The following is an 11,976-nucleotide window of genomic DNA, read 5'->3' as shown; positions in this document are numbered from 1 at the left end:
AGGCACTAAAAAAATCTGAGAAGCAGTGTTTCTCTAAACATTTCTCTGCTGTTTATAGTGTTGAATGGGTAATTCCATGTATCTGAAGGATGAAATTTAGAATATACAGAGGACATGTAGTCTTATGACATACTTCCTGAAGCACCAGGATGAAAAATAATACAATTTCCTTTTGAGATTTTTCCTTATCCAAATATATTGGGCTTTCAGACAAGAATGACTCCTTAAAGAAGACAGTAAATGAGAGGATATCAAAGCAGGGGAAAAAAAAATCTTTAAATAAAAATTTAGTTCATTCTTACTTTACAGAATATTTAAAAGCACCATAGCATTTTACTGTCTGTTCTAAAAATGACCAAGAGGAGACTGGAATTACTTTAGCTGGTAACATAGAGAAAACTTTGTGAAGAAATAAATGCAAGTTAAGTAAAAGCAAAGTAATATTTTGTACACCACAACTATAATCAGAATCTGGCATTGGTTTATTCAAATTTTGCTTTCTTGGAAGCAAAGCTTACATGTTTGTAAACATCAAATTAAACATTGCTTAATTTTACAATTTCCTAAACAAATACTTTTTACCCAGAAGGGTATATGCAGACCCATCTATTTGTGTCACAGTTCTCCTGTTCATCTGTGCTTCAATATTTTTAAAACAATTGGTTCCTGTACAATTTTTAATGGATCTTAAAAATTTCTTCCAATATTGTGCAAGTCATAGGCAAGGCCATTTTAAAGTGTGCACTTCCTTACATATTTTTTTATTAGTCCTTAACTAATGCAACTGTGAAAAACTATACATTTTCAGGAAAATGTTTATATTTTGGTCCTGTACTTAAAGACCTTCTATAATCAAGTTGTTTACATGAATTTGAACCACAAGCATGTACACAACAAAACCACTATACCAATGTTTCTTGGTCTATGCATAAAAAGTATGTCTTCTACTTACACTAAAACATACAAAAAATAAACTACAAAAATTGTTTACACTTGATTTCAGCAAAAAAAGCTTTCTTCAAGAAAAATGATTCTTTTTTTCAGCCATCAAAAAAGGAATGCAAGTAAACAATAAATACATGTGCTTTCTCCATATAGACATATTTACACTTGAGTCTTTGGCTTATGTTTAAGTTTCTTTATAAAGATCTTTATGTGATCCAGCCATCATTGCACATTAAAACAAAATAAGCCAGTTTTTCTTTTACTATATATAATATATATATGCAACACTTGAAACGTATAAAGAATGAACCTTACTATCAATCTGCACTGTTATTGTACTTTAACAATGTATCAAAAAGAAAAAAATTAATACCATATAGGAAATATTGATACATGCAACAGATGGTCGCTCTACTGTATCTGAGAGACGGCTGCATATACACACACGAGAAGGTCCTAATCTGAGCAAATCTCTTCTGACTCTGCTTTTCATTAAATAGTATTTATGTGGCACTAAATGTTCATACTGTATACAAGCATAGAAACAGATTGAGTTCTTTTATTAAGATACACAACTTCATAAGAAAAATACTTTGCATTTAAAATTTAAAATCCCTCCCACCCCCCTCTTCCTCTAAAATCTTTCTTCACAGGATCAAGAACTGTTGTCAAAACAGCTTATTGAGATTCATATATTTGGTGAACTTCGTCACATCCTTTCCGACTAAGAGGATTCCAGGTACTCCAGTGCAACATCATAGCAGAAACGATATTGCTCCTTTAAGGGGGAACAGAAAAAAAAAGTTACATTAAAATCTAAAACCTTAGCAGCAATATCTATAACCAAGAACATTCTTTGCTAACTAGTAAACCAGACAGGCTTGGATTTTCTATTTTTCCCCCCTATTACACAAGTATATTACAGCTGTGATTTAAAAACTCAGCCTAACCAATGAAGGGGAAAAGGACCCTGGCCACGGAAAGTAATGATGTGCTTCTCTGATTTTTTCAGTCTCTGAATTGGTATATCAAACATGAAAAGCTCTTGTCTCAGTCAGAGCATTCTTGCAGCAAAAGCACCTTGACTCTGATACACCACTTCTACTTGAGTTAGCTGATATTGAGCAGCAACTGGTGCAGGACCCCAAGCAGCCCTGTGTCCAGAGCCCATTGGTACAGTCCCATTGATGTGGCATCCAAAAGATCAGATGAACATTTAAAAAAGAATTCAAAAATCTCATTGTGGTTATTATTTCTCCTCAACAGTTCTGCTGTTGAGAGCTGATACTGGGAGACAGAGATGAGGAAGGAGAGAGAAGAGGGGAAGAGGAGGAAGAAATAAAACCAAGGAAATTAATTTGATGTCTATTGTCCTTAGGACTTGAAAAATGAAATCTGCCCTTGTGATTTATTTTTGTTTGCACAGGAAGACAGTGTGATGCATTAACAGGAAGTTGTGGAGATGTCTTAAAGGCTTTATTGCACTGCTTGTTGTTATCTGATCCTGTTGGTGAATGTAGGGCACATGACACTGCTATATAGTGGTTTTCCTGGTTTGTTTTCTAACTAACAGCTCAACAGATTCTGCTGTTCAAGAGTTCTGAGTAAAAATCCATACAGTACAAACACATAACTAAAAAAATACAGCAACTTCAGTGTAAAGCTGCAGTGGAATTCAGGACTATTTTGAAATGCAATACAAGTTTGTAGAGCATTTATCAAGAACAAACACAATTTAACTCAGCCTCCCTTTACAGTGACACAAAAAAATTTCCATGTGATCTGACCTGTTTTCCTGACAGCAGTGAACTGAAACTCAGGCAGCAATTCAATATGTTGTGTCTCAGATATCTACGGCACAGGAGAATGCAAAGCATGTGCAGCAAAAGCAGCAATACCTAGCTCAGTGTCTCTGCTGCCACAGCATGTTCTATTTGTTAACATATTAACCATCTTCCGTATTTATGCGCTGGCAAGGGATGGAAGTGATGCACTATGATTAAGAGAATCATGTCACAGAAGCTATTTGATATTAAGCAAACACTGACACCTGAAAAAGGGGAATATGGGAAGAGGCAGATACAGCCATTTTGCACAACATGCAAGTTCACAGGGTCAGAAGCAATTTCCACTATGCGTTAACTAAAACATGTTTTTAATTTCAATTGGCATTCCTGATTTTTATGCTGTAGGCGGCCATCTGGCTGAAAAGTGACACTCAGTGTGAGACTCAAATGGCAGGAACTCCCAAACACTATATAACCTGCTTTCATTCACCTACAAAAAGGAAAAACATCTATGTGGAAGAAGTTTTTAAGGACTTTCCAGTCCTTAATATTCAGTTTTTGTTGGAGAGGCAAACATTCAAATGGATAGGCACTCATACTGCGTGCATAAATATTAACCAGAAGATTCAATGTTATTTTGAGTTCTGGCAATGTCTGTATGGATATTTAATTTTGCAGTTTTGCTAATTCAGGCTCATATTGTTTGTATTAGTTTATTGTTTATATTGTTTATTATTTAACTGTTGGATTCAATGATCTTAAGGGTCTCTTCCAACCTAAATGATTTTATATATTTGTTTGCAACATACTAGATCCAAATGTTTGATTTCAAAGTTCTGAGGTATCATTTTGACTACTACATATCTGAGTAACAAAGACTGTCAGTATTGAATACAACTTTCAAAGCAGCAGTTTTTACTAAGGGGCAAAATATTCACAGCTCCAGCTAGGAATCTGTACTTCACAGCTTAATTCTACCAAGGAGAAATGCCTTGCTCTCTAAAATTTCAAGGTAGCTTGTGTGAATGCAGCCTGCTGCAACTTCCTTTCAAACAAACCGGCTTATTTTGGGAGATTAAAGTGCATTCTGTTAACTCAGAATGCTTTCTGTGGGAAGCATGCAACCATGATGAGAAAGGTAGTGTAAAATGCTTAGCCTGTCCTCTCATGATGCTGACTTGCATTTACACAGTAGCTGTCCTTTCTTCTTCTGGCCCACAGTAGGTTTGCATTGGTTTTGTGGGCACAGGACTGAAAACACAGCTCATGCAGCGAGGCAGCCTCTGGCTCCCTGGCAGTTTGCAGGAACCCTGCGGGGCTGGGGCTTACCGGAGTTTCTACCATGTTGGGCTTGCTGTTCCTCAGGGTCTTCACGGCGTGGAAAACGTCCACCACATTCTGCCTTTTCACCATCTCAACCACGATGCCGATGGCACAGAACATTCCGCTCCGGCCACCGCCGTTTCTGTACGCAAGGAAAAGAGAGTTAAGTGCCACCGTGGCCTAAGACAGCATCCAAAACTTCCATTTCAGTTCTTTCAAAATAGCACTCATTTCAGTTCTTTCCCTCTGTAAGCACGAGTGATTCCTCAGTCCCAGAGGGAGACCAGACTTTAGCAATCTCTTTGCAGCTCCAGGGGGTTTGGTCTAAGACATTTACTTTTTCTGACCTTCTTCTCAATTACTGCTTTTGAATTCTGCCCTTACAGCACATCATGCTGCCCAACTATGTTTTAAGTCGAAATTACACATGCAGTAGAAATAATTTTTAAAAAACCCCTAAACCTAAATTCAATGGCAAGTAGTTAGAAATAATAAAAACAAATTCAATGCCAAGTACATTTTCCACTTACTTCTGGAAAGACACTCACTTAACTTATGAAATGAGGATTATTCACCCAGATATGCTAAGGCATCACTGATTTAATAACTTGTTGACCTTTGGGGACACTTCTGAACTATTTTAATCTAATTTCAAAGAAATTAAGGTAGGTGTTTCTTCTTATTAATTTTGAAGTGGTGTAAGCAGAAACAGGTCACTAGTTAAATCTGAACATTTAAACGGAGGTCTTTTCTTCAGAGTAAGGAGACAGATTGACTAGTCTTTGCTTAGGGAGAAGAAGATACCATCTTTTCAAAACTCCCAAACTAACTCCCATTTAGGTGTCAGGTAAGCAGCCAGCAGTCATTTACCAACAATAGTTTTAGTATGGTGTGCTGTAATAGAGCTTTTTTTCAGATTTCATATATCCATAGTTTTCAGTTTAAATCTCTCAAAATACTGTAGGTTTCCCTTTTGAGAAAAAATGTAGCACATTCTGTGCAAAAGAGACATAAAATCCCCCAATTTGGCACCTATAAAAGACTTCCTTACTGAAACCAGGCAGAAGAAATAGATCTGTACATGTCTTGCACCTGAAAATCATGCTATTATGCACAGGTGACAGTATACACAGTATCACTGTAGTATCACACTCAAAATACTTGTTCCTTGACCTGACACAGAAAAATCCAAAGGCTGAACAAAAGCCTACAGTGATAGGCAGTGGTACTTCTTCTTTTTTTTTTTTTTTTTTCATTAGAAAAGTAACAGGTGCAGGTGCAAAAGAAGGTATCCATAAGAACACTGTTTAAATTAAAACCAAGAATTCATTTATAAGAATTTTATTGAAGAGCAGCAGTTGACTTTCTCCAAGTTACTCACAGGCAATGGATGATGGTCCGGCCCTCCCCTTCTTCACATTCCTCTTGCCATTTTTCAACCTGGAGAATTAACTTCAGGAAGGATCTCTTGGAAGCTGGAACATCTCTATGAGAAGCCCATCCCAAATACTGGAATTGCTGCACCATCAGATAGCCCTCTTGTGGCTGAGGAAAATCAAAGAGATTTAGGTCAAAATGGCACCTTTACATCTTGGTTTAGGAAACCAAATCATAAAACTAGCATCAAACCTAGGTGTTTATATTATGGAGATTTTAAGGTGTGTACATTGCATGGTATGGCCTCCTGGAATTTCTACCACCTGAGATAAAGGAAAATGTCAGAAAAGGGTAAAAAAGGAAACTATATTGAAGACCACATCACAGTTTATTGATCACAAATGTAACCTGTCCTGAATTCTAAATCAACAAATACCCTAGATTCCATAGATTTTATATGCCAAGATTGCTTAGCAATCAATCAATTTAAAACATCACTATTAAATTCTTAGACTCGCAGAAATAGAGGGAGATACATTTGGCCCCTACTCAAGAACTGACCCCATTAAAAATGAACAACAAGTAATACTGGTGCACAAACATGACTACTGTCCTTGAAGTCTTCCCTTTGTGCCAGACTATAATAATCATGACAGCCTTGCTGCCAGTCTCTGAGCCTTCCACGTGCTAGATGTGACACGGGGAGAGCTTTGAATAGAATTTGACTGTCACAAGAAAGGCCCCAATAACAGGAAGAATAAATACTCTATCTACTTTCTTGAAGCTGAAGATGACAAGTAGGAATGTGGATTTTAGAAAAGTAACAACAGAGCAGAGAGATTTTTAAAAGCAAGGCTTATGAGCAAAAGGACATAGGAGACAAAGAGAAGAGTAGAAAATCAAAGCATCACAAAAAAAGAAGAAATGGAAAAAAATAAAATAAGAAAAAAAAAAGAGGAAGTCTCAAAATACAAGAAAAAAGTGTGATGGCGTAATATTTGCCAGTGTGCCCACACCTTTGTTTCCTGTAGTTTCCAAAAACAGCTGAAAATGTTTTTTTGTAATTCTGAATATAAGCAAAAAAAAAAAAAAAATTGAATAAAATACTAGCCACATGGAAAATTATCTTTGCCCTCTGATAAATGAAAATGTGACAAAAATAAAAGAAAACAAAAATAAAACAAAACACAAGAAAGATCTTTGTGTACACAGTAATTATTTTTCCCCACAGTTATCTTTCAAGATTAATGAGAGTTAAACATATACTCAAGATACACTAGAAATCATGATAAGTTCAGTATTGGATGAATCATAAAAAGCAGTCATGGTAAGTAAAATAGGGATTGCTGGTTAATTGTGCATAGACTGGTGGCACAAGTGTCTGTAACTTTTTGTGGTGGGAAATATAAATAAGCAATTCATAGAGGTGAGCTAAAGAGGAAACACTGTATGGCAAACAGGGTTTCTTTTTAAGAAGATGCTGCAAGAGTGTGGAACACTATGAGACAATAAAAAGATAAGATGGTCTAAGGTATGAAAGAGCTGACAAGAATGCAAGAGTGGTGCTGCTACTGGAGTTGAGAAAAAGATGATAACTGTAGGTTGAGGCACAGTGGTGGCAGAACCCACTAGAGGCAGAGGAATTTTCAGGGTTTTATCACACTCTGCTTTGCAAGGTGCCACAGTCTGCCTTTCCTGTTGTGGTTTTCACAACTTAGGCTGAGAAGGTGCTGGTTGTAAAATCAGCCTCAGTGTTTCTGTTCGTGATTCACCACAGAAAACATTTTACCAAAGCTAAGAATTTAATACCTGTCAATACACATTCATTACAGAGATATTTCTTTTACTGTACACCAAACAGAATACAGAATACTTCTCACACATCAGAGATGAATGTCTCAGAACAACATCCATTCACCTTAAAGCTCTCTCTGCTTATTGCAGAAAAGTACTGCAGCTGTAGAAAAGTACTAGAAATCAATATTAGATACTGATACTTGACTGACTTTTTTCTGGATAATGTCTTATGAACATTAGTACTTTACTATTATTAAAAATTAAAAAGCACAAGAGCCAAGAGAGCATGAAAAATGAAATATTTTTCTGTCACATTTTGTTAGAATAATCCTTACTCTTGTTAGATTGCATATCCTGAAAATTCTGTTTATGACGTCGCAGTCCATGGAACACGACATGCATTCTACTTGGATGGGACCATACCGCAGTATCCCTTCCTCGGGCCAGTATTGTGGGCAACCCTGTGACAGAGCAAAACATCCATAGTTAAATGGTAAATTACAACTCAAGCATTGCCTTATTCCACTGCAGACATCTCACCTAACCTTTACTGAGCAACTAGTGTTGATCAGTTGCTGTAGAGCAGAGAATAATTGTAAAGTCATGCACTGCTCCACATTTTCATTATGTGGTTAATCCAGAATGATTAAAGCATGTGACGGTACATGGAAAACTCGAGCTCCAAACTAACCTGTGCTAAGTCGACTTCATTTAACATCACAAGAGAAGTACAGCCATAGTCGTACACTAATCTCCAGAAATCTTTCACAGTGTTTGGTAAAGGATGTTGTGTGACGATAAAAGCTGCCGGCTGCCTGTAGCTCTGTAAAGGCAAACAATTTTGTTAGTACCGCTATGGGAAGTTCTTAAATGCTACTGAAACAGAACAAAACATAAAAATGGAACAAAGATGTGAGAGAAGTTGCTTCCTATATCACTGAGGATGTAAATGTTAAAAACATCATCTCCAATAAAGACAAAGAGGTTACTTTGCTCAGGTTCTGCCTTCTTCTTGGTTACAGAACAAGCCCTGTGTTTTTACACTCGGATATGCTCTGGGCACTGAAGATGTTCTTTGTGGCTCTGTTGAGTTGAGGAAACTGCTCCAGGTTCTGTGTCCAGGAGCCCAGCAGGGAACCTTCACCCAATGATCCAGAGAGGGCTGCAGAGGTCTCAGAAGGTCTCTCCAGAGCAGCTTTTATGTGAACTCTGCCACTGCACTAAGCTCAATCCCAAAGTCTGTTTCACACTGCACAGCCACAGGGACACCCACAGAATTGACTTTTGGGATCACTGGGACCCATTTCCAGCAGAAAACAGAAGTTCAACAGCAAAATCCTATTTCCTGCCATAACCACAGGTTCCATTTTCTGTATGCTGTGTTACACACAACTGCAAATAGGGACTCCCAGCCTTGCACGTAACTGAGATGCAGCTAACAGTGGAAGGTCTACTTTCCTGCTGTGGATGTATTATGAGCAGCAAGCAGAAGAGGAGAGATCAGAAGTCTTTTGCAGGCAATTTGTAACCATCCATGGAAAAGTAAATTAACCCAGGAGAAAGACCTGGTAGGGCAGATAAACCACTTTTGCTGTGGAAGCTTGCTTATTTGAAGATTGATCTCAGGGATCTTTATGCACAATGTATCGACATACCTTCCAATAACTTGTTGTTAATGTCTTTAACATCAGTACTTGCTTGACAAGAGATTAAGGAGGTGGCTGATTTTATTAATATAGATTTTTTTTTACTTTTTCTAATGCAGGAAGGATGTTGGGGTACTAGCAGCTCATGTCCCACTTCCTAGAACTGCCCAGGGACAACACAGGAACAACCAATTTTTATTCTTTCCTTGTACTTTTAAGAAATAAAACAAGTCCTAGCTGACGTTTTCCTAACCCTCTTTCCCATAATTTATCATGTTTCTCCAAAGAAAGATAAGGGGCAAGTTCCTCTTTCAGTTTTGTTATTGAAATCACTTTTTCTTGTGCAGGAGTAGTTCCTCTTCTCTGAATAAATCAGTCTTAAAATAAACCGTCAGAAGAGAAAAGGCAAAAAAAAAAAAAAAAAAGATTGCGTTACCCAAAATTTTAACCTTTTACTTGTAACCTTGTTATATGCCTTCATTGTAATATAATATCTTTTATTTCTGCTGTTGTTTTTCCTTTTATTAGTACCATTTCTGCCTTTTCTAATTTGCCTCTGATTGCCAATCCATTAATATATTGCTTGGCTCATGTTCTGCCTGCTGTTGCACACTCAAGAGTCCTCTGGCCCCCCACAGCCTGTGTTGCCTTTCTTTCACCCCAAACCACGCTCCTCAATGCAGCTTTGTTGGCTGGTTCATAGCACATCAATTTTATCCAGGTGCTTAATGCCATTTTAACTGCAATTCTAAATAATTTTTGCTGGCAGAATTCTGTTCACTGCTCTAATTCATCTGTTCAGCACCCAGTGATACATTGGTCTTACACACACTACTCCTCTATTTTTTTTTTTTTGACACAATAAGCTGGTTGTGAGATTAGGGACTGCATTTTGCTATCAGTTTGTTTCCTGCCCTAGCTCAGGCAGAACTCAAGGATGACTATACCAATCAGTGTTGATGATTTCTGCTGCTATTTCCATTTTATTTCAGCATCTCTCCTTGACATGGCAGTTTCTGATAGCATTTCATTTTTGAAGAAGGGGAGATGCTCCTGGAAATCAGGCCACTTATTTAAGCATTTACTGTAAAAGTGGCTTTAGGGGCCTAACTTTGGAAATGCTAATGGGAGGCACAGGAAGGTGTCTGGAAGCACATGAACTGCTTTATTGATCAGACAAACATAAGCAGGTTCAACTGCATTTTTCCCATTAATTCCCCTTTTCCCCTGACAGTACTTCTGTTACTCAGACTTCAACTTTAAAGAGCAGCTACTCAAAATATAGCCAAACTCCTGAATCCTATACTCTATACCCAAACATGCCAAGAAAACCATTTTTTCTTCCTCTGTTGCTCCCGCCTCAGTATAGAAAGACTTTTTTATGAAATAGTGATAGTGACCTCATGTTCAGATACATAACATTTACTTCCTAACAAACAGCAGATTTTTGAGATCCTGCTGAGATTTGAGATTTGGAGGTCTGGACACTAGAGCTTTGTATAATGCCGTTAAAAAGGTGAGATTTCCAGTGGGTCCCACAAGGATGCCAAAGACTAAAGATAACTAACCTTCTGAACAAAAACAGAAGCTGGTGGGGCTTTTTATCTTCTCCCCCCAACCCTTCCTCATTAGGACTGTTTTGCTGGGCACTGCAGCCACAGAATTACCCTTTCTTAAGCCAGCAAGTGCTCTCTCTCACATTACAGGGCTTTCCATGGCACGCTATGCAGACAAAGAAGGTAGTCTCTTACGTCCATAAGAGCAGCATTGATGTAGTTGCTGCTCTCCCCATCAATAGTAATTAAGAAAGGCAGACATCTGTCAGGTGGCAGCATATCCATGAAGCGGTTCTTGTCGTGGTTCCTTGGCAAGCAGGCGATGCTGCAGTCCTCCGCCTGCAGGCGAGGGGTCACAGAATTCAGGGTCTAAGGGAAAGAGGACGCTTGTTTTAGCACACTGAGCTAAAACACATGGGACTCAGGAGCCCCAGGTTTTACTGTAAAATATTGCAATATGAGAAAACACGAGGCATTAGCAAGAAGACATTAGTAAATGCAAGCTCCTCTCTGTTTGTTGGACATTCTGGGGCTTTGCAAGGGGGGGGTGAAGCTGCGGGTATTAAAGGCACTCCATGTACCACTGAACACATTCCACGTGACACCGTCCCTTCAGAAAGGAATAAAACAAAGAGGATCCTTTGGAGCTCTAAAAAGCTATGCCTTAAATGTGCAAATGCAAGCCAGAACTCTCTCTGGCTCCAACTCACTGGTCTTTATTTCAGAATGATATTTACTACAATTTTATTAAAAGGAGGATATTCTGTATTTAAAACAATTTTGTGAAGCACATAAACATGGGTGCTTTAAATGTATCTAGAGGCAAAAAAATTGTTGTCACATCAAGAGTTAGTAGGAACTGTGAATACCTGAAACTCATCTTTGAGATGCGAAGAGTTTGTCTGAGAGTCTATTCTAATCATATCAAAATAAGCAGCTTTGAATTCACAGACAGGAATGGCAGTTTCTCCACACAAGCAAGCTTCTAGAATGGCATCGTGAATAAAGATGTACTGCTCCTGTCAAATTAGGAAAAGAAACAAAAATTGCAACCATTTAAAACCAACAGATCCTTTCCTTCTTTTAGCATAAACAGGCCTACTTCACACTCTTAAACCCATTCAAAGTACTGTCCATCAATACATTAAATAATGCTTTAATATAAACAGTCTTGTTCTTATTGAGGTGCAGTGAACAAGGATGTTTCCTTCAGGACCAATTTAAATTCAGTAAAACTTAACAGAACAGGGATAGTAATTTATTTAAGAGATTTCCAGTTTTCTTGTAGTGCTTGTGGGTTTCTGTGCATGTGCCAAAGGCTTGTTTGCTTTATCAATTTTTTTAAATAGCTTTTAAGCTTCTGATGTTAGTAGAAAGTGTAAATTGCTTCAAGCACTACTAGTGTGATTAGCAAGTATTTGGCATGCTGCATTCTCCTTATGCATGTGCAAGCTAGTGCATCAGTTGCCTCATACTTGGCTCTAGGCCAATAATAAATTCCAGTGAGTTCAAACAGAAGCACCAATTCTTCTCATTTTTACTAAC

At 37.9% G+C, this 11,976-nt stretch overlaps 1 protein-coding gene across 5 annotated transcripts in view; it reads right to left on the bottom strand.

Moving 5' to 3' along the window:
• Positions 1-459: 459 nt before the first annotated feature.
• PTPRK (protein tyrosine phosphatase receptor type K) overlaps positions 460-11,976 on the bottom strand; it is a 296,820-nt gene continuing 285,303 nt past the window's right edge. For all 5 annotated transcript variants that reach the window (XM_058021651.1, XM_058021652.1, XM_058021653.1 and 2 more), the window contains 7 exons: positions 11,301-11,450; positions 10,627-10,800; positions 7,921-8,052; positions 7,565-7,690; positions 5,437-5,600; positions 4,062-4,197; positions 460-1,723 (listed from right to left, as the gene is read on the bottom strand). In XM_058021651.1, the coding sequence (XP_057877634.1) occupies positions 1,670-1,723; positions 4,062-4,197; positions 5,437-5,600; positions 7,565-7,690; positions 7,921-8,052; positions 10,627-10,800; positions 11,301-11,450 (936 nt within the window). In that variant the 3' untranslated portion in view covers positions 460-1,669. The remainder of the gene's footprint in view (positions 1,724-4,061; positions 4,198-5,436; positions 5,601-7,564; positions 7,691-7,920; positions 8,053-10,626; positions 10,801-11,300; positions 11,451-11,976) is intronic.

Source organism: Melospiza georgiana, chromosome 3 (assembly GCF_028018845.1).
Source record: "Melospiza georgiana isolate bMelGeo1 chromosome 3, bMelGeo1.pri, whole genome shotgun sequence".
In the NCBI taxonomy this organism is placed as follows: domain Eukaryota; kingdom Metazoa; phylum Chordata; class Aves; order Passeriformes; family Passerellidae; genus Melospiza; species Melospiza georgiana.
Note: the sequence above shows the minus strand (reverse complement) of the source record. Positions and strands in the feature narration are given on the sequence as shown.